Source organism: Microcebus murinus, chromosome 2, assembly GCF_040939455.1.
Source record: "Microcebus murinus isolate Inina chromosome 2, M.murinus_Inina_mat1.0, whole genome shotgun sequence".
In the NCBI taxonomy this organism is placed as follows: Eukaryota; Metazoa; Chordata; class Mammalia; order Primates; family Cheirogaleidae; genus Microcebus; species Microcebus murinus.
This window is the reverse complement of record NC_134105.1, coordinates 18,493,324-18,515,815: the sequence shown is the minus strand read 5'-3', so window position 1 is coordinate 18,515,815 and position 22,492 is coordinate 18,493,324. Positions and strand designations below refer to the sequence as shown.

Sequence of the window (22,492 nt, the reverse complement as noted above, 5' to 3'; positions counted from 1 at the left end):
GGTCATAGGCTCCCTCCTTGACTTGCCTTTTGATGTCATCTTGAGCAAATTACTTGGCCTTTCTGTGCCTCAGTTTCCTCTTTATAGACCGTTTAACCTGAGAGGCCTTTTGGCTCTCATGTTGACTATGTCTTAAGTTTGAATTTGGTTTGCCCAGAGTTTTAAGGCAGAGATTGGGAAAAGGGTCTTGCCCCTAAAACCTCCAGAAGGTAGTAAGTAACATGGGTTGGCCTGCATTGGCCACTTGCTTGCTGTGTGACCTTAAGCAAGTGACTACCTCACTAGTCCTCACCTTTGACAGGTGCAAAGTGGCAGAGTGTTAGTGCTTTCCTCCCAGGGTCTAGTGAGGATCTGCACAAGCCTTTCCTCCCTGCTGCTTTCCTTGGGAGACAGATATGTGTACATGCACACACGTTGTGGGGTGAGGACACCCCCACCCCCTCCTAAGCTGGCCCCCTCAGAGACGCACGCACAGGAAAACACGGGGCATGTGGCATGCTCGCACACGCACTCCTGCATCCACAGCCCCTCAGGAAGCAACATCTCAGAGTGGAGACGCCGTGGTGTTCAGCTGCCAGCAGCCTGTTTCCTCATCTTCCCCCCTCACCAGCTCCTCACGGGGTTGGGTAGAGCTGCAGCCTGGCCTGAGTAGGCAGGCCTCTGTCCCAGTCTCTTCCAGCACCAGCTGTTGCCCAGGGTTACTGCATAAGCCTCAGTTTCCCCACCTGTGACACAGGATTGCAGTACCCAGCCTGTCATCCTCCGAGGGCTCCTACAGGTGTTACACTAACTAATGTCTTTGAAACCAGTGGGGGCCAAAGACAAAACCCTCCCCAGTGGGTCTGGGTGTTGGGGTTCAGGTTGGCACTGCCGGGGAGCAGTGGGACATGGTTGTGCCACGCGGGTAACTCAGATCCAGCCACTTTAGACCTGCAGCCGTGCCACCTGAAGGCGGTGGTTGTGACTGTGGTGTTCATCAGGTGCTTCCTGTCTGAATGCGCATCGCCTCATCTGCTCTGCACAGTGACTCCATGAGGTTGGCATTGTTATTATTCCAGCTTTTTGAGATGAGGAAACTGAGGCACGGAGAGGCTACATTAGCCCGATAAGTGGTGTAGCTGGGGTTGCCACCTGCACACTTACCACTGTGCTACACTGCCTCTCTGTGGCTTCAGTGGCAATAGCACCAGGCCAGGAAAGGAGGACCTTGCCCTCTGCCCACCCCATTGGTCCACATGGTGGACCATGAAGGTCCATGAATGCTCTCAGGCCAGGAGCACATTTAGGTAGCCCAGGGCTGGGTGCACGCGTGCTAACAAGTCTGTCTGCTGCTGGAGCCCGCCCGCCTCCCAGGTGGCTGTGGGCCAGGCAGCACCAGGCCTGGCCAGTGCAAGTCGGGCCTTTCTGGAGCTGTGGGCATGGGTGTGGGTCCCCGTTTCCCAGACAGTAAAGCTGGAGGCTGCCCCTGTGCTCTATGCCTTAGAGCCAGGCCCTTCTCATACCCCGTTCCCCCTGCCTCCAGGTCCTGGGGGCTTTGGAAGGTTCCCTGTCATGGATTCCTAGGTCTTCTCCTCCCTCCCCCCAGGCCTAGAAACTTCCCACTGGTTCCTGGCAGAGCTGTCTAGGACCGGACTAGGTAGGCCAGGCAGCCAGGGAGCAGCTGCTAGGAGGAGGCAGGACCTCAAAGCTCAGCCTGCTGGGGCGGCCCCAGCCCATGGCTAACAGGGAACAGGTTCTGGGCCCAGTTCTACTGAGATCGTCAACGGGCTTTACGGTGGGTGAAATGCCACTTAAACATCTCACCATAGTGTTACAGTGACCATCTGTTTCCCAGTCCAGGAGATGGGGAAGCCTCAGAGAGCCTCCAGTTCTATGGCATCTGAACTTGGTTGTTGATTGCAACCACCTGGGGAGCTTGTGAAATAGAGATTTCTGGGCCCAGAGAATTCAGTATGGCCTGGCCTTGTGTATTGTCAGAAAACTTCAGAGGTTAAGAAATCACCTTCTAGTTCATGGTCTGAAGGACAGACTGGAACCCAGAGATGGGCGTGATGTGTCCAAAGTCAAACAGTGAGAGAGGCAGAGTTAATAGTACAAGTAGCAGCTCACACTGCATCAGGCGAGGTTCTGAGCACTTTATCAACTAATTTAGTCCTCACAACAGCCCTATAAAGTTGGTACTATTATTATCCTCACTTTATGAATGGGGGACTGAAGTGCAGGAAGATTGTATGATTTGCACTCTGCGTACAGCTCGGGGGCGGCAGAGCCGGGCTTCCAGCCTGGACAGTTTGGCTTCAGGATCTGTGCCCTCACCAGTGGCAGGCTACAGGCCCACGAAAGCCACTCCAGCCCCAGGCCGTAGTTTTGAGCACTGCTTGGCGCTAGGGTTTCTCTGCTCCCATGTGGCCTCTTCTTGTGGCTATGGTCAATGGAGGGGACAGGGTCACTCTGGGTAGACCCCAGAGAGCCATTGGCCAGGGCCCTGCCCTCCTACCCACTAGCCTGCACACCCTCCCCAGGTCCTGTATCACCTCTTTGAGGAGTTTGCCAACTATGACCATGTGGGCATCGTGGACATCGTCCTCGGCTTCCTGAGCTTCTTCGTGGTGGCCCTGGGCGGGGTGTTTGTGGGCGTGGTCTACGGGGTCATCGCAGCCTTCACCTCCCGATTTACCTCCCACATCCGTGTCATCGAGCCGCTCTTCGTCTTCCTCTACAGCTACATGGCCTACCTGTCAGCCGAGCTCTTCCACCTGTCGGGCATCATGGCGTGAGTCTGGGTGTGGCAGGCTTGGTGGGGGGCTGCCAGCTTGGATTTGCCAGGCTTGTAGGGTCACAGAGCTCCCCAGGGCCCAGCCTCCTGCTGCAGGGATGAGATACGAGCTCCAGGCTCCCGACCTGCTTGGTAGTCGTTTAAATGGCCAGGGTCATCAGAGGTGTCTAGAAGGGGTGCACTTCTGGGCTTTGTGGGATCCAGGCATCTGGGCAGAACATTTCTGTCTGTGAGCAGATGCGGCAAGAGTGACCTGTGTTAGGGGAAGCCCAGGGCAGGGGAGGACAGAACCCGGGCTACTCTTGGACCGTGGAAGCCACTAAGCTTAAAGTTTGGAAAAGTCTCGGCTCTGCTGCTTCTCCCCTTCGGTTGTCCCAAAGGGAGTCCCATGGTCATTGCCAGAGAGAGATGCTCATCACTCCTCCCTTGGCAGCCCCAGTAAGGGGGCTTGAGGCTTCTGTTAAAGCGAGGAGCGCCTTCCGCTGGGGCTTGAAGTGGGGGGAGTGGACGTGGCAAGGCAGCGAGATGCGGGGGTGTTCCTAACAAAAGGGGACATTGGAGGCGCAGAGGTGGAGCAGAACTGGGGGCTCCAGGGCAACAGTGAGGAAGCAGGAGCAGAGCCCGGTGTCGGTGCTGGGCTGGGAAGACTTGGGCTGCTGCTTGGAACAAAACACCCTGTGGGGATCTCTGTGCACTGGGGGATGCCACACTCGGGGAATAAGCCCAAGAGACCATGGACATGTCACTGGCTCCCACTGGGCAGCAAGGCAGCATGGCCTTGGGGTGAAAGCACAGGCCCTGCAGCTGGACATACCATAGTATATATCTCTGCTCTGCCAGTCGCTTGGCAATGTGACAGTGGGCAGGTGACTTTATTTCTCCTGGAGTCAGATCTGTCTTCTGAAAAAACCAAGGGTACGCGGTGCCTGTAGGGTGATGGGAGCATCGAGTGGGCACAGGCGTGTGGACACCTTCATCGAGCGCTCTCAGCCCCCAGCAGTGGAGGGCTCGGCAAGGGGCAGCTCAGCGCTGAGCCCTGATCCCCCCTCTTCCCGACCCCAGACTCATCGCCTCGGGAGTGGTGATGCGGCCCTACGTGGAGGCCAACATCTCCCACAAGTCCCACACTACTATCAAATATTTCCTGAAGATGTGGAGCAGCGTCAGTGAGACCCTCATCTTCATCTTCCTCGGCGTCTCCACCGTGGCCGGCTCCCACCATTGGAACTGGACCTTCGTCATCAGCACCCTGCTCTTCTGCCTCATCGCCCGGGTGCTGGGTGAGGAGCGGGCCAGGGCTGGTGGGGAATGTGTGTAGGCGTTGTGGGGAGGGGGCCGGGCTGTGGGGGCCGTGGTGCACTGGGTGTTGGAGGGGCCCTGCTTGGCGCCTGGCTGCTCCAGCACGGCTGGACACTAGGGGCTTCCCATTCCTCCCCTGCAGTGCTGGCTCCATGATGAGGCCTTTCTGAGATGAGTGTTAGGTCTGCAATCCCCTAGCCTAGCTGGGCGTCACATCTACTTGATGCACTTTTTAAAATCCCCTTTATTCCTGACCTTACCCCACCATGGGTTCGGGTTCTGTTAAGATTAGACCCAGCCCTCTGCTTGCTTGTTTGCTTGCTTTATTTATTTATTTATTTATTTATTTTTGAGACAGTGTCTCACTTTGTTGCCCAGGCTAGAGTGAGTGCCGTGGCGTCAGCGTAGCTCACAGCAACCTCAAACTCCTGGGCTCAAGCGATCCTCCTGCCTCAGCCTCCCAAGTAGCTGGGACTACAGGCATGCACCACCATGCCTGGCTAATTTTTTCTATGTATATTAGTTGGTCAATTAATTTCTTTTTTATTTATAGTAGAGACGAGGTCTCGCTCTTGCTCAGGCTGGTTTCGAACTCCTGACCTTGAGCAATCCACCCGCCTCGGCCTCCCAGAGTGCTAGGATTACAGGCGTGAGCCACCGCGTCCAGCCTATTTATTTATTTTTGAGACAGTGTTGCTTTGTTGCCCAGGCTAGAGTGAGTGTCGTGGTGTCAGTCTAGCTCACAGCAACCTCAAACTCCTGGGCTCAAGCAATCCTTCTGCCTCAGCCTCCCGAGTAGCTGGGACTACAGGCATGTGCCACCATGCCCGGCCAATTTTTTCTATATATATTTTAGTTTGCCAATTAATTTTCTTTCTATTTATAGTAGAGACGGGGTCTCACTCTTGCTTAGGCTGGTTTCGAACTCCTGACCTTGAGCAATCCACCCACCTTGGCCTCCCAAGTGCTAAGATTACAGGCGTGCTTTATTTATTTTATTTTATTTATTTATTTATTTATTTATTTATTTATTTATTTATTTATTTTTGAGACAAAAGTCTCACTTTGTTGCCCAGGCTAGAGTGCTATTTTTAAATTTTTGTTAAAAAGTATTTTTCGAGACAGGGTCTTGCTCTGCTGCCCACGCTGGAGTGCAGTGGGCACAATCATAGCTCACTACAGCCTTGAACTCCTGGGCTCAGGCCCTCTTCCCACCACAGCCTCCCGAGTTGCCAGGGTTACAGGTGTGACCCATTGTGCCTGGCCTGCATTTTTTAATGTTTTATTATGGAAATTTTTTTTTTTTTTGAGACAAGAGTCTCGCTTTGTTACCCAGGCTAGAGTGAGTGCTGTGGCGTCAGCCTAGCTCACAGCAACCTCAAACTCCTGGGCTGAAGCAATCCTTCTGCCTCAGTCTCCCAAGTAGATGGGACTATAGGCATGCGCCACCATGCCCAGCTAATTTTTTTTATATATATTAGTTGGCCAGTTAATTTCTTTCTATTTATAGTAGAGACAGGGTCTCGCTCTTGCTCAGGCTGGTTTCAAACTCCTGACCTTGAGCAATCTGTGCGCCTTGGCCTCCCAGAGAGCTCGGATTACCGGCGTGAGCTACCGCACCTGGCCTATTATGGAAATGTTTAAATCCATAGAGTAGTAGAGAGAAAAGGATAATGATCTCTCATGTACCCATCATATTTAAGAAGTATCAGCTTGTGATCAGTTTTGTTTCTTCTCTTCTCCCTCCACCCTCCTCTTCTTCGGCCACTGGAGGCCTCTGTGTCATCTCTAAAGCACATCCAGGTTGTGGAACCCCCTTAAGGGTCCACTCAGCTCTTGGATTGAGGGATTGGAGCACCCAAGGCTGAGGGACCCAGGAGATGAGTGAGTTGGGTGGGCTTAGTAGTGGAGGCCTCCTGGATACTCAGAGAAGTCAGCAGTGCAGAAGCCAAGGAGGGGCTGGGGACAGCCTGACCTGACCTTCCCCCTTCCCCTCTCTGGCAGGCGTGCTGGGCCTGACCTGGTTCATCAACAAGTTCCGCATCGTGAAGCTGACCCCCAAGGACCAGTTCATCATCGCCTACGGGGGCCTGCGAGGGGCCATCGCCTTCTCCCTGGGCTACCTCCTGGACAAGAAGCACTTCCCCATGTGTGACTTGTTCCTCACTGCCATCATCACCGTCATCTTCTTCACTGTCTTTGTGCAGGTGCTGGGCCAGGGCAGTGCAGGCCCTTTCCTTGGGGACCCTAATGCTGTTCCAGTGGAGAGGAAAGCATGTGACTCAAAATGGGGCCACGGGTTCTAGTCTAAGCTCCACCGCTAACTTGCTGCATGACCTTGGGCAAGCCACTCCTCCTTACTGGGCCTCAGTTTCTCCAATTATACAGTGAAAATTATGATAATGAGTCGTTGTGAAGTGACTGATCAGAATATAAAGTAACTAGAATGCTGCCCAATTTAATTAGGAGCCAAAATAGCATTAAGAGAAGCAGGTACAGTCAGCAGGCCCGAGATCTGCCTTTGCTGCATCAGAGGGCTTTAGGCAAGAGATTTCCTATCTTAGGATCTCAGTTTCTGTGTCTGTAAAATGGGAACAATAGCACTGCATGGGGAACTGGGAGGGTCTTGCAGTTCAGGCCAAGCTCAACTGCTGTCCTTGTGACCCACCTTCTATGAAGTAAGGGGACTGGGTAAGATGACCCACAAGAATCCAGCCTGCTAACTGGTGAATTCTGCACATTTAAATGGCCCAGGAGCCAGCCCCCTGCAACCCCCATCCCATGTCCCCAAGGAAGCCCAGCTCTGCCTTGCCTCTGTGTGGCCTTGGCAAGTGAGAACCACCGTCGGGGCCTCCAGTTCTAGACCATCCGTCTGTCTTTCTGGTCACTAATCCTTGCAGAGCCCTAGATGGGACACATCTTGGCCTTCTCCTGAGAAAAACGATAGGGAAACCTCCTGCGGCTGGGCTTATTTTCTGTCCTTTGAAAGAAGGGGCTGCTTCTTTTGTCTTCCTGTCCTGCTTTCACTGTCAAAAATATTTTTTTCACCTTGACTTTGCAGTTAGACATGCTAATGGTTTTCCAAGCCCGTTTTTACTGAAGACAGCATTGGGATGGGGACCTCCTTATGGAGCTAGCCTGCCTGAGTTTGAATCTCGCCTCTCCTACTTCTGTGGACCTTAGAAAGTTGCTTAACCTCTCTGAGCTTCAGTTTCCTCATCCGTAAAAGGGCTATGAAAGGACCTATGTCTAAGGGCTGTTGTGGGTATTAGAGAGCTAATACTGGCCAGGTGCGGTGGCTCACGCCTGTAATCCTAGCACTCTGGAAGGCCGAGGCAGGCAGATTGCTCTGAGGTCAGGAGTTCAAAACCAGCCTGAGCAAGAGCAAGACCCTGTTTCTACTATAAAGAGAAAGAAATTACTTGGCCAACTAATATATATAGAAAAAATTAGCCGGGCATGGTGGCACATGTCTGTAGTCCCAGCAACTTGGGAGGCTGAGGCAGCAGGATTGCTTAAGCCCAGGAGTTTGAGGTTGCTGTGAGCTAGGCTGACACCACAGCACTCACTGTAGCCTGGGCAACAAAGTGAGAGTCTGTCGAAGGAAGGAAGGGAGGGAGGGAGGAAGGAAGGGAGGGAGGGAGGGAGGGAGGGAGGGAGGAAGGAAGGAAGGAAGGAAGGAAGGAAGGAAGGAAGGAAGGAAGGAAGGAAGGAAGGAAGGAAGGAAGGAAGGAAAGAAATTAGCTAGACAATTAAAAATATATATAGAAAAAATTAGCCGGGCATGGTGGTGCATGCCTGTAGTCCCAGCTACTTGGGAGGCTGAGGCAGCAGGATTGCTTGAGCCCAGGAGTTTGAGGTTGCTGTGAGCTAGGCTGATGCCACGGCACTCTAGCCCAGGCAACACAGTGAGACTCTGTCTCAAAAAAGAAAAAAAAAAGAGCTAATACTAATACAACACATACAACACTTGAAACCAAGTCTGTCCCAGGACAAGTGTGCAGTTAAATTAGCTACTGCTGTCATTACGAGGTCCTCCTGCAGTCCTGGGAGGCGGGCAGAGCAGAGCTGGTTCTCCCTGTATGCTAGGCCCTGGGTGTGCAGAGCAAGCCTGCAGTGGAGCCTACATAAGTGCCGGGGTGAAGACTGGGGAGTTCAGGCACCCTTCGTTCCTGGGAGAGGGCAGAGCAGAGGGCAGCCTAGCCTCAGGGCCCTCCCTGCCTGGGTAGCAGAGCTGGAGTGCCTGACACCCACGTGCTCCCCCAGGGCATGACCATTCGGCCCCTGGTAGACCTGCTGGCTGTGAAGAAAAAGCAAGAAACGAAGCGCTCTATCAATGAGGAGATCCACACACAGGTACCGGGAGCTGGGCTGGGCCCTGGGGTGCAGGAGAAGGCTCAGGAGCTGGGGAGCAGCTAGGCCTCACGTCTCCACCCTCCTCCCTTACACCAGTGCTGGCCTCGTCCCTCAGCCCCTTGAGGCTGCCAGGGTGTAGCCACAGGGAACGTTGTGTGAGCAGCTGGGAGCCTGAGGAGAGGGATCATGCCATCTCTGCCTCTAGTGGGAACCTATCCCATGCATTGGTCATATTCGGAGAAGGGGGCTCAGCAGGACACTAGGGGCAGAGGGTTTGGGATGCCCAGAGTTGGTGTTCAGGATGAGTGAGGTGTTGGTGCCACCTCCTGGCCACTCTTGGGACTACAGGGCAGGGTTGAGCAGAGCTGCGGCAGGCAAGGAAGGCTGAGGGGGGGTGGGGCGGCGGCTGTTGGGAGATTTGGGGAAGGAAAGTGCCCAGTAGTGAGCCTTGACCTGGCCCTGGGCCCATTTCAGTTCCTGGACCACCTTCTGACAGGCATCGAGGACATCTGTGGCCACTACGGCCACCACCACTGGAAAGACAAGTAGGTGGCAGGCCCGGTAGGTGGGCAGGGAGGGGCAGTGAGGGTCTCGGGTCCTGGGCATCTTCCCACCCCTGGGAGCTGGCTCCATCCATCTCGTCTCTGTCTCCCACCAGAATCAACCGGTTTAACAAGAAATATGTGAAGAAGTGTCTGATAGCCGGTGAGCGTTCCAAGGAGCCCCAGCTCATCGCCTTCTACCACAAGATGGAGATGAAGCAGGCCATCGAGCTGGTGGAGAGTGGGGGCATGGGCAAGATCCCCTCTGCCGTCTCCACCGTCTCTATGCAGTGAGTGCCCGCGGCCGGCCTGGGTGGCTTCTGCACTCACACCCCAGCCCCCAGCCCCCAGCCCCTACTGGTTGCAGGCCCTCTGGGGGGAGGGGGAGCCCTCTGTTGTCCTGTCAGGGTGGGGAGAGAGCTGTGGGACCCACCTGGGCCATCCCCAGGGGGACCTCCTGGTCCAGCACAGCAAGCTCTAGGATCATAAGAATTTTCTTGGGGACCCAGTCTGTGCCTATTGTCCCAGGAACATCCATCCCAAAACCCTGCCTACTGAGCGCATCCTGCCAGCATTGTCCAAGGACAAGGAGGAGGAAATCCGCAAAATCCTGAGGAACAACTTGCAGAAGACCAGGCAGCGGGTGAGAGCCTGCTCCCGGTCTGGTGCCCCTCTCCACAGTGGCCCTGCCCTGCACGTGCCTCTCTGCTTGGCGCTCCGGAGCCCTAGCCAGGCCTCTAGCACTGTCCCCAGCCCTGCCCCCCACGCACAGCCAGGGCCTCCCAGCCCCAGCTTCTGGGGGCCCGTGCTGATGGCTGTTCCTCCCACAGCTGCGGTCCTACAACAGACACACGCTGGTGGCGGACCCCTACGAGGAGGCCTGGAACCAGATGCTGCTCCGGAGACAGAAGGCCCGGCAGCTGGAGCAGAAGGTGGCCTCTGCCTTTCCCTAGGAGTCTGGGTGGTTCTTCCTGCACCCCACCCGCAGCAGTCCGCTGTGCCCCTTTGAGGAAATGTGCCTGTTCTAGAAACTGAGAGGGTTTGGGCTTGATCCCAAGGACATAGAGAGCCATGAACCCTTGTCCTAAGCAAGGGAGTGACGTGGGGGTAGGGTGGCGGTGGCCTGGATTGGGGCAGTGGCAGGGAGATGCAGAGGAGTGGGTAAGGGACATTGAGGAGGTGAAACTAGCAAGACTAGGTTGTCAGTTTGAGGTGGGCTGAGAGAAGAGGAAAAAGGAGTCGGGGTCACCACTGGGCCTCTGGCTGGGCTGGTTGGGAGAGGCCATGTGGGACCCCAAGGAGGGAACTAGGTTTCAAGGGAAAGTAAGGAGCTGAGCTTGGTTTCAGGGTATTTGATTTGAGCTACATGGGGCTATCTGGGGCCCAGGTGTCCACTCCCGAGCTGGCTTTAAGGGTCTGAGCCTCGGAGCAGGTGTGAGATAGAGCTAGAGGCTGGGGCAGCGTAGGGGTGTTCAGAGCTGCCCAAGGAGGTTGCTGGCTTGACAAGAGCCTGGGACAAGCCCCCCCCACCAAGGCCCAGCGTGGGTGCCGGCACAGGCACAGGGGAAGACGGGGTGAGCACCCCCAGGGACACTGAAGGGGGTGCACTGGCCTTGGGCACCGTCCAGAGGGCTCTGCTGCCCGGCTGCCCGTGCTCACCGCCACTCTCTCTGTCAGATGAACAACTACCTGACGGTGCCGGCCCACAAGCTGGACTCGCCCACCATGTCTCGGGCTCGCATCGGCTCAGGTGAGGGCCTGGCGAAGGGCCTCGGGGCTGGGCGCTCGTGCCGCTGCCCCTGAGGATGGGTTCTGACGGGAACAGGCCTCAGCCAGCCATCGGGGAGGACAGACCGCCCCTCGCTGGCCTCTTCCCGAGCCATGAGCTGCTTCCAGGTCAGGTGTGGCTGGGGGTTCACAGCAGGGGGCAGGGAGGCGGGGGTCCTCAGGAAACAAGGGCGAGCCTTCTCTCGGCCTGGGCCCTGGGCAGACAGTGACTCAGGAAGAGCCCCGATTCTTGACTTGCAAAGGGACACCTGTGGCCTGAGGAGAGGACCAGTCTGAGGCAAGAGAAGCTTTTCCCTTCTCTGGGGTGGAGGGTCGCAAAGGCCAGTCAGTATAGACGCAGGTCTGAGGGCTGTGGACAGCTTTATTCACAGGAAGGCCCTGTGGGAGGTGCTGAGGTGACGCGCTGGGCCAGGCTCAGGAGCAGAACCCAGCTTGTGCCTTGCTCTTGGTCCCCAGACCCCCTGGCCTATGAGCCGAAGGCAGACTTGCCCGTCATCACCATCGACCCAGCCTCCCCGCAGTCGCCCGAGTCTGTGGACCTGGTGAACGAGGAGCTGAAGGGCAAGGTCCTGGGGCTAGGCCAGCATCCAGCAAGTGTGGCCGAGGAAGATGAGGACGATGACGGGGGCATCACGATGCGGAGCAAGGAGCCTTCGTCCCCAGGCACCGACGATGTCTTCACCCCTGGGCCAAGTGACAGCCCCAGCACCCAGAGGATACAGCGCTGCCTCAGTGACCCAGGCCCCCACCCTGAGCCTGGGGAAGGAGAGCCGTTCATCCCCAAGGGGCAGTAGCGCCAGGGCCGCGGGCAGTGCCCGTCCCACCAGACTCTCCCGCCAGAGCAGGGGCTGCTGGAGGCCCCCTCACCCTTCCTGACCTGGATCGGCCCTGCCCCTCCCCCACCGCATGGCAGCTGGGCCCAGAGGCCACCACACTCCCCCAACCCCCACCGCACGGCTTCCCCTGCCTCCTGGGAAGCGTCCTCCCGTCCGTCCTCCCGCCAGAACTGCCTCCACCAGAACTGCCTCCCAACCACGGGCAGAACTGCTGGGGCTGATGAGGCAGGCCCTGCCCGTTCCCCAGGCCCAGGCACCCCCATACCTGGACTAGGGCCTCAGAGGCCCCCCTACACTCCATCACCTCCCTGTTCAGACCAATCTGATTTCCAACCAAAGAGGCTCTGGCTCAGCTGTGGCCCCACCCAGGAAGGGAAGGCGCTGAGGCCTCCTTTATCAGGGGAAGCACAGGCATGTGGCTCGGGGGATCGGTGACCCATGGGCGTCTCACCCTACTCCTGCCAGCTCTCACCCTGGCTGGCCACTCCAACCGGTCCTCACTCAGAGCTGCAGTCTGAGAGCATCTCTGAGCTGCTCTGCCTGGAGCTGGGGCGCTTTGTACAGGGACAGTGTCATGACTCAGCTTTCCAAACTGTGTTCCTGCAGGGACCACTGGGCCCATCAGGGGCTGCTGCCGGGGGAGGGACTGTCTGGGCTCCAGAAAGTGCCGCCTTTTTATGTCTTGTCTGTTCATGCCTCCATGTAGGATTCTGTGTGCACAGAGGGCACTCCTCTTTTTAAAATGTTTTGAAGACCCCTGGCCGAAGAGAGCTCTGCCATCTATCTTCCTCCCACTCCAGAGAATTACCCCTCCTCAGCCATGCCTGTCTGTCCGGCCCCCTAGAGTCAGTCCTCTGCCTGCCAGGCTCTTCAGTGCTGCCCAAAGGCTCTGATTGCAGCAGTGACCCCCAACTCTAATCATGATTCTCTCCAACCTCACAGACACTGGGCCTCTTGGCACCTGCCTGGCTGTTGGGCCTGACCCTACGTTCCTGTTGGCCTGGTCTTTCTTACTTCCCCCACCCCAGGGGTGGCCCCTGGAACCTCTTCCTCATGTGCACCACACCCAGTTGCCGTGGAGCCTAGGCCTGGGAGAGGAGGCCTTCCCTGAGGATCTTTTGTTGCCAGGGCTGGGAGGTTGGGCGGAATGCTGGGCCCCCAGCGGCCTTTGCTCACAAGCAGTCCCCTCCCCTAGTCCCACCATGGCCAGGCCTGTTGGTGTTTGTCCTCCCCCCAGGGCACTCCGTTCCCCAGGATCGTGCAATAGTCAGAGTGTCCCTCTTTCCAATGGACTGGGCCACGGGTCCTTGGCCATCTGTCCACCCTCTCCATGCAAGTGCTGTTTTGAGCAGGAGTCACCATACCAGGGTGATGTCGACAACCATGTACAAAGCCACTGCAGCTGCTGCCGCTCTGCCGCCTGTACAGAAGAAACTGAATCTTTTTCATATTCTAATAAATCAATGTGAGTTTTTGATAGAGTCAAGAGCTGCTTCCTGGGCATGAGGGGCTTTAGGAAGGAGGGCGGCCTGCAGGCCTGTCGTACTCAGCTCAAAGGCTGGCACAGAACCACTTAGTAGCCATGGTGTGGAGCTGCTGGTGTGGACGTTCCCACGTGCCAAGCACTGAGACACAGCAGTGAGCAAAACAGGCCACTCTTCCCCAGGAGCCCTCAGCCCAGCGGGAAGAGCAGCCTGGACCAGCCGTGCAGCAGGCTGGAAAAGCCCAGTGTGTTTGTGAGAGGTGAATAAAAGGTAGAGGGGGAGGAGGGGGTGGCACGGAGGGCGTTCCTGAGTAAGTGATATCCCAGGACAGGACTAAGAAATGAGCCAGGGTAACCAGGTGGAAAAGGTCTTAGAGCTCCCAAACACTAATTGGGAGCTGCACACACAACACCCTGGGATCTGAGAAAAGGTAGGGGTGGCCAGGTCAGAGAGTGACAGCAGGAGGCAAGGATGGGACTTTGAGGTCCATGGTTATGATTTTGGTCTTATCCTAAGGGCAGTGGGAAGTCACTGAAGCCTTTGTGTTCTCACCTGTAAAGTGGGGACAGCAACCCTTGGGTGAGCTATGCCTAGGTGTGTACAGGTTGAGCATGTCCAATCTGAAAATTCAAAATCTGGAATCCTCCAAAATCCAGAACTTTTTATGATTCTGAAAGTGGAAAATTCTATACCTGACCAACCTGTTGACAGGTTACAGTCAAAACACAAAGCTTTGTTTCATGCAAAAAATTATTTAAAATATTGTGTAAAATTACCTTCAAGCTATAGCGTAAGCTGTATATGAAACATAAATGAATTTCACATTTAGACTTGAATCCCATCCCCAAGATTATGTATGTGCAAATATTCCAAAATCCAAAATCTGAAATGCTTCTGTTTGCAAGCACTTCGGGGAAGGGACTACTTAACCTCCAGTGGCTGAATTCCGAAGTTGGACCCCTGAGGTACATTTCCTGAGTTGACCACCAGAGGGCAGGGGGGCCTTGGCGCACACCCCAGGCACCCTTTGAACCTGGGCTGTCCTAGAAAGCTCTCCTGCCCACCTGGGACCCGAGTGTGGATCACTTTGACTCAAATTCTGAAGTGGTCGGTGCCAAAAGGATTGTGGTGAGGGACCACACTGTCCTTTGCTGTATCCACCAGTGTCCCAACAGAAAATGGATGCAACAATTATCCCTCTATTTTCTGGGGATTGGTTCCAGAACTCCCATGGATACCAAAGTCCTGGGATGCTCAAGCTCCTGATACAAATGGTGCAGTACCATTGGCCCTCCGCATCCGTGCAGTCCATATCCATGGATTCAGCCAACTGTGGATTGAGAATATTTGAGGAGGCCGGGTGCAACGGCTCACGCCTGTAATCCTAGCACTTTGGGAGGCGGAGGCGCAAGGATCACTTGAACTCAGGAGTTCGAGACCAGCCTGAGCAAGAGTGAGACCCTATCTCTACTCAAAATAGAAATTAGCCGGTCGTGGTGTGCACCTGTGGTTCGAGCTACTCGGGAGGCTGAGGCAGGAGAATCGCTTGAGCCTAGGAGCTTGAGGTTGCTGTGAGCTAGGCTGACACCACGGTACTCTTGCCCAGGCAACAGAGTGAGACTCTGTTTCAAAAAAAAAAAAAGAAAGCATGTACTGCCTCCTGCAGCATGGCATCTCCCAGCTGGCGAGGTTCGCAAGCTGCTTCTAGCACATTCCATGGGTGAGACTATTGCGGTGTGTCCTTCACCATAAAATAGTGGTAGGCAGGCCGTGTGTGTGAGAGAGCAGAGTGATGAACAAGCTGTTCTGTCCAGTCTGGAAATGATGGTGCCGGCAGAAGCTGGGAAGGCAGGGAAGGCAAGTCCACATCAGGAGTTCTGGTTATTACCCTGAGGGTGGTGAGACTAGGACATTTCTGGGAGAAGGCCTTTTGTGGCTGAAGTTTGGACAGCAGGAGAAGTGCAGGGGAGGTAGGCAGTGGTAGATGACACAGGCGACAGAGGCCAGACGGGAACAGATTCTATTTGAAGCACCCTGAGAAATTACTCGCATGATGTAAGGAGGGGAGTTAGCTGATTTTCGCTTCTGAAGGATGACTCTGGGCTGTGTAGAGGGTGGATGGAGGGATGGGGATGGAAGCAGGAGTTGGGAGACTGGGCCAGAGGTCCAGGTAAGAAGCGATGGTGCTGACGCAGCCGTGGGTGATTTTGGAGTGTGACGACAGTCTCTGGTGGGCTGAATGTGGGGAGTGAGGCAGAGGCGGGTCCCCGCTCACTCGGTGCCGAGGCAGGAGGCAGGCCTGGGAAGCAGGGAAGGCCAAGCTCCCCAGTTCGAGATGCAGGGAGAGAGCTGGGCAGAACCCCGCAGATGTCCACATCCATGAGCCTGGAGCTGGGGGGATGCTGAGCTAGAGAAGAAATGTTAGGGGTATCCGAGTGGCATTTACAGCTGCAGAACTGGAGGAGGGAACCTGGCAGACAGAGGGGGGAGGAAGGAACAGGACCTGAAGAACCACCAGCGGGACCACCAGGGTTTCAAGGTTGGGTGCAAGAGGACTGGCCAGAGGGGCAGAAGAAAGACCAGGAGTGTCTGGTCTCCTCAAAGCCCAAAGGGGAGGGCACCTCAAGGAGGAAGTGAGTGTTAAATGCTGCCAAGAGGATGAGTTTGATGATAATGGGAAAGGGCCAGAGGACAGAGGAATGTATTAAACACCACGGGGGGCTGGGCATGGTGGCTCACCTATAATCCTAGTACTTTGGGGGGCCGAGGAGGAAGGATTGAGCTCAGGAGTTTGAGACTAGCCTGAGCAAGAGCAAGACCCCGTCTCTACTATAAATAGAAGAAAGGAAGGAAGGAAGGAGGAAGGAAGGAAGGAAGGAAGGAAGGAAGGAAGGAAGGAAGGAAGGAAGGAAGGAAGGAAGGAAGGAAGGAAGGAAGGAAGGAAGGAAGGAAGGAAGGAAGGAAGGAAGGAAGGAAGGAAGGAAGGAAGGAAGGAAGGAAGGAAGGAAGGAAGGAAGGAAGAAAGAAAGAAAGAAAGAAAGAAAGAAAGAAAGAAAGAAAGAAAGAAAGAAAGAAAGAAAGAAAGAAAGAAAAGAAAGAAATTAGCCAAACAACTAAATATAGAAAAAAATAGCTGGGTGCGGTGGCACGTGCCTGTAGTCTCAGCTACTGGGTGGGCTGAGGCAGGAGGATTGCTTGTGCCCAAGAGTTTGAGGTTGCTGTGAGCTAGGCTGACGCCACGGCACTCTAGCCCAGGCAACAGAGTGAGACTGTCTCAAAAAAAAACACAAACAAACAAACAAAAAAAACACCACAGGGATCCAATCAGCCAGATCCAGAAGGCAGAGAATTCTCCAGAAATATAAATCCTTTTCTTCAAAACCTAAGTGGCAAGACAAAAAAAAAAAAAGTAAAAGGAGGACTGTTAAAGATTAAATGAAATTCAATTGCATATGAGCCAAATGCAATGAATGGCTCTTGTTTGGACCTTGAATCAAACCAACCCACAGGAAAAGACATTTATGGAGCAATCAGGGAAATTTGAAGACTAATATTAGGTAATATTAAGGAATCACTATTAATCTTTTTTCATGACAATGCTACTGTGGTTATATTTTAAAGAGTCGTCATCATTTAGGTATTCATACTCAGGTAGTGACTTATTAACTAGTAATACAAATCAGTGAGATTTGCTTTAAAATAGCCCAGAAGAATAGAGGGGAGAGAAGTTGGGGGTGCAGGTGAGACACCGGCCCTCGTTGAGTTACTCAAGCTGGGTGTTTCAGTTCTTGGATGTTCATTACGTTGTATTTTTTGTTAATTACTGAAAATTTCCATAATAAAAAACGTTAATGAAAAAAACTCAAAAGAAACGTGCTTATTGGATATGGCAAGAATGGTATTAGTGACCCAACAAGTTCAATCTCAGTGGATGGAAGTCAGAATGGAGTGGGAAGATGGTCCCCAAGATTCCTGCCTCTTTGTATAGTCCTTATACAATGCCCTCCCCTTAAGAATGGGCAGAAGTGGGCAGGCGTGGTGGCTCACTCCTGTAATCCTAGCACTCTGGGAGGCTGAGGCAGGAGGATCACTTGAGGTCAGGAGATCAAGGCCAGCCTGAGCAGGAGCGAGACCCTGTTTCTACTAAACATAGAAAAAATTAGCCAGGCATGGTTGTGTGTGCCTATAGTCCCAGCTACTTGGGAGGCTGAGGCAGGAGGATCACTTGAGCCTAGGAATTGGAGGTTGCAGTGAGCTATGATGATACCGCCACACTCTAGGCTAGGGGACAGAGCAAGACTTGGTCTCAAGAAAATAACAATAAAAAATAAAGAACGGGCAGAACCTGTGCGTGTGATGGGATATTGCTGCGGTTAGGTTACATTATATAACAAAGGTGACTTTTGCAGATATAATTAAGGTCCCTAATCAGTGGACTTTGAGTCCATCAAAAGGGAGAGTATCGAGGTTGGCCTGAGCCAATCAGGTGAGCCCTCAAAAGGGAGAGACTCTATTGCTGGCCTTGAAGGAGCAAACTGCCCTACTGTGAAGAGGGCCACATGGCAGGGGACAGCTAGTGGCCCGTAGGAGCTAAGAATGGCCCCCTGTTCACAGCCAGCAAGAAAGTGGGGACTTCAGCCTTACCATCACAGGGAACTGAATTCTGCCAACAACCAGTGAGCTTGGAAGATGATCCGCAGCAAAGGTCATGGCCTGGGCCAAGATTTCAGCCTGCTGAGATACTGAGCAGAGGACCCAGTGAAAACATGCTGGACTTCTGACCCACAGAAACCACGACAGAATAAATTTGTGTTGTTGCAAGCCACTAAGTTTGTGGTAATATATTATACAGCAATAAAAAACTAATATAGGTGTTTGGTTTGGTTTCTGGGGGTGGGGGCAGGGAGGGAGATATTAGAAATATTTGTAAACTGTTGGGAAATGACCCAGTAGAGAAGGAAATACTTTGAGAAAGTAAAACGAGTGGGTAGAATCAAGACATCTTTGAGACGGCTGGGCACGGTGGCTCACACCTGTAATCCTAGCACTCTGGGAGGCCAAGGTGAGAGGTTCGCTTGAGGCCAGTTCAAGACCAGCCTGGACAACGTTGAGACCCTGTCTCTACAAAAAAAAAAAAAAATTAGCCAGTGTAGTGTCCTGTGCCTGTAGTCCCAGCTACTTGGGAAGCTGGGGCAGGAGGATCCCTTGAGCCCAGGAGTTCGAGACTGTAGTGAGCTATGATTGCGATACTAGGTTCCTACCTGGGTGAGAGAGCAAGACCCTGTCTGTAAAGCAAAACCCATGGTCCATTAGCCCATTGGAAGGAAATGGGCATGAGGGGAAAGCCCTAAGTTTTATGGCCTGTACTTGGAGGTGACACACATCACTTCTGCTTACATCCATTGCTGATAGCTTATCACATAGCCCCACCCAGCCACAGGGAGGCTGGGAAATGTAGTTTCTAGGTGGATAGCCAAATAATTTTACTATTTTTTAAATTTTATTTATTTATTTTTAAAAACAGAGAGGGGGGTGTCACTCTTGTTCAGGCTGGTCTTTAACTCCTGACCTTGAGCGATCCTTCCACTTTGGCCTCCCAGAGTGCTAGGATTACAGGCATGAGCCACCGCGCCTGGCCACCTAATTCTACTATTAATCCAAAAGAAAGAGAGACTGGATTTTGGTGGACATACAGCAGTCTTTGCCATGGGAGTATTTTAGCAAATGAGCATGATAATTGTAATATGTGATCTCATGATTTATTTATTAATTCCCCCTTTTGAACATGTAAGTTGTTTTACCTATTATAACCAGTTTGCCAATTAACACCTAAGTTAATGGGATGTAAGTTTTTGGGGAGTGCAGTTTCTAGTAAGTATCTTCCTAGGAACATCTTCCTGAAAAGAAACTACAGGCTAATAATGAACAACCAGGCAAAGCTAAAGTGAAACAAGTGGTAAGCCAAGGCCTAGAATGTGTTCTCCTGAGATCATTTGCTAACTGGGTACGTAGGGGCTTCAGTTTGGATGTCACACTCAAATTCCAGAACTTAACCAAGAAGGAAAATCTAATATGAGACCCCAAAGAGCTACATACAGGTGAACCAGAAGAAACCAATAGTTCACCCCTAAGGGACTGCAAGAAAATATGCCATGGTGCCAAAAAGAGCAGGAATTTAAAAAGCCATATCCCTGAGAAGTTGCATCCTGAAGCAACTTCTTTTGATCAGTGTTGCATACCAACTTCACATCACCTACGATGGCAACACACCTTCAAACTGCATATTTAGTTTAAAATGATCCTGGAGAGGCTGGGCGCAGTAGCTCATGCCTGTAATCCTAGCACTCTGGGAGGCCGAGACAGGTGGATCATTTGAGCTAAAGAGTTCGAGACCAGCCTGAGCAAGAGTAAGACCCTGTCTCTACCAAAAATAGGAAGAAATTTTTAGCCAGACAACTAAAAATATATAGGAAAAAATTAGCCGGGTGTGGTGGCACATGCCGGTAGTCCCAGCTATTTGGGAGGCTGAGGCAGGAGGACTGCTTGAGCCGGAGTTTGAGGTTGCTGTGAGCTAGGCTGACACCACAGCACTCTAGCCTTGGCAACAGAGTGAGACTTTGTCTCAAAAAAAAAAAAAAAAAAAAAGGGAAAATAAATAAATAAAATGATCCTGGGCTTATAATTGTCTTAGCACCTAATAGAAGCAAGTGCAAAAGCTCTCTGAAGAAATGCACTGTCGGCCAGGCGTGGTGGCTCACATCTGTAATCCTCACACTCTGGGAGGCCGAGGAGGGCGGACTGCTCGAGATCAGGAGTTCGAAACCAGCCTGAACAAGAGTGAGACCCTGTCTCTACTATAAATAGAAAGAAATTAATTGGCCAACTAATATATATAGAAAAAATTAGCCAGGCATGGTGGCACATGCCTGTAGTCCCAGCTATTTGGGAGGCTGAGGCAGAAGGATTGCTTGAGCCCAGGAGTTTGAGGTTGCTGTGAGCTAGGCTGACGACACAGTACTCACTCTAGCCTGGGCAACAAAGCGAGACTCTGTCCCAAAAAAAAAAAAAAAAAAGAAAGAAATGCATTGTCATCTTGGGCCTCAACATTTCAACAAATGACATCTTTTAAAATGTGAATCGTTACCCATGCAAACAAGGGATCAAGGTGACCATAAAGGAAAAGATAGGAACCTTAGGTATATTAAAATTCAGAGACTCTATAAAGATTATGAAAAAACAAGCCATACAATGGAATAATAGTTGAACAGATAAAACTGCTAAAGGAGTCCTATCCCAAATATATAAAGAACTCCCACAAATCAACAAGAAAAAGACAAACCCATCAATAGAAAAATGAACAAATAAATTTAGTACACACTTCACACAAAAAAGTCCAAATGGCCAATAAATATATGGAAAAATGCTTACCTCCATAAATAACCAGAGAAATTCAAAACCTATAATGAAATACCGCGATACACACACCAATCAGGTAAAATTCAAGTCTGCCAACACCAAGTAGTGACAAGGGTGTGGTACACCAGGGACTCCCATGCACTGCTGGCTTATATTAGTACAACCACTTTGGGGGAGAGTTTGGTACTTTCTAGTATGTGACATAAACACTCATGCCCTATGATGTAGCAACACCACTTAAAAAGTCCCCTAAGAAGTGTATGCACTATGTACCAAGCAATATTGTACAAAAATGTTAAGAGTAAGATGGTTTATGTACACTCAAACTGAAAACAATTCAAATCCTATCCATAGTAAAGTTGATAAGTAAATTTTTGTTTTTTTGAAACAGAGTTTCACTCTGTTGTCCTGACTAGAGTGCTGTGGCGTCAGCCTAGTTCACAGCAACCTCAAACTCCTGGGCTCCAGTGATCCTCCTGTCTCAGCCTCCTCAGTAGCTGGGACTATACAGGTGTGGACCACTGTGCCTGGCCAAATTTTTTATACTATAGAGTATTAAACAGCAATGAAAATAAACAAACTAGAACTTCACAACAACATAGACTGATGTTATAAATACAATGCTGAGCCAAACAAGAAAAGCACAAGAGATATACAGGGAATGATTTCATTTACATGAAGTTCAAAACCAGAAACATCTACATTATATTGTATAAGGATGGATAAACTGTAAAGAACCATAAAACTGTAATGATAGACAGAAATTATCATAAAAATACAAGGATGATTACTCTTAAGAGGAAGGAGGGGTGTGACTGGGAAGGGGAACTGGGGATCCCTGTGGTGCTGGCAATATTTTATTTCTTGAGTTGGGTGGTGAATGCACAGATGTTTGTTTTATAATTACACATTATACTACACATTTCTATTCTATGCACCTTTCTACACATGAGTCACATCTTACAATCAAGTTTTCAAACAGAAAGATGTCAGGAATAGCTTAATGCCAATATGTTAGAAAATTTAGGCAAAATGGACAAATTTCTAGAAAACTATTACTTCCCAAAACTGAATAAAAAAGAAACAAAATATCTGTAGTTATAAGTATAATATAACTAATATAAGTAGTTATATTAGTTATCTATTGCTATGTAACAAATTACCACAAACTTAGCAATTTGAAAACACACATTTATTATCTTATAATTTCTGGGGATTAGGACTCTGGGCATGGTTCCTGTAGTTGAGTGTTCTATGTTGAAGTCTCTCACAAAACTGCAATAGGTGTCCAGGGCTGGGGTCTCATCTGAAGGCTCAATTGGGGAAGGATCTACATCCAAGTTCACATAATTGTTGGCAGAATCCAGTTACTGGAGGGTTCCTGGACTGTGGGTCTCAGTCTCTAGCTGGCTGTTTCTCAAGAGGGACCCCTCCAACACAGCCATGTGTTGCATCAAAGTGTGCAAGCCAAAAAGGCAATAGGGAGGGTCTGCTAGCAAGACAGATGTTATACTCTCATTTAATCTAATCATGGAAGTGACATTCCATTACCTTTGTATATTCTATTAGTTAGAATAACTAATAGAAAATAGAATAACTAATAGCATAACTAATAGAAACCACACATCCCCCACCCACACTCAAGGGTAGAGAAATTTTACAAAGGGTTGATCAGGAGGCAGAGATCACTGGGGGCCATTGCAGAGTGGGCCCACATAATGACTAAAAGAAGTGAATCAGTAGTCAAATATCTTCCCATAAAGAAAACTCTAGCCAGCCCTGCTAAGTTGTGCCAAGAATTAAATCAATGATTCCAAACTTACATAAATCTTTGTCTTCATTTCCAATTATTGCCATAGAATAAAGAAATTAGTGAGGCACTTTTGTTGCTGAATTTTTTCCCCAGGAATGTTGTACTAATTTACACTTCTACTATTTTTCTTTTCTTTTTGAGACAGGTCCCAGGCTAGAGTGCAGTGGTGTGGTCATAGTCTA

At 51.5% G+C, this 22,492-nt stretch overlaps 1 protein-coding gene across 1 annotated transcript in view; it reads left to right on the top strand.

Moving 5' to 3' along the window:
* SLC9A1 (solute carrier family 9 member A1) overlaps window positions 1-12,835 on the top strand; it is a 53,477-nt gene extending 40,642 nt beyond the window's left edge. Inside the window, exons 3-12 of the mRNA XM_012750753.3 lie at window positions 2,523-2,773; window positions 3,839-4,056; window positions 6,080-6,282; window positions 8,342-8,431; window positions 8,906-8,976; window positions 9,090-9,263; window positions 9,502-9,616; window positions 9,804-9,905; window positions 10,651-10,723; window positions 11,218-12,835. Coding sequence (XP_012606207.1) covers window positions 2,523-2,773; window positions 3,839-4,056; window positions 6,080-6,282; window positions 8,342-8,431; window positions 8,906-8,976; window positions 9,090-9,263; window positions 9,502-9,616; window positions 9,804-9,905; window positions 10,651-10,723; window positions 11,218-11,555 — 1,635 coding nt within the window. The 3' untranslated portion in view covers window positions 11,556-12,835. The remainder of the gene's footprint in view (window positions 1-2,522; window positions 2,774-3,838; window positions 4,057-6,079; window positions 6,283-8,341; window positions 8,432-8,905; window positions 8,977-9,089; window positions 9,264-9,501; window positions 9,617-9,803; window positions 9,906-10,650; window positions 10,724-11,217) is intronic.
* The last annotated feature ends 9,657 nt before the right edge of the window (window positions 12,836-22,492 follow it).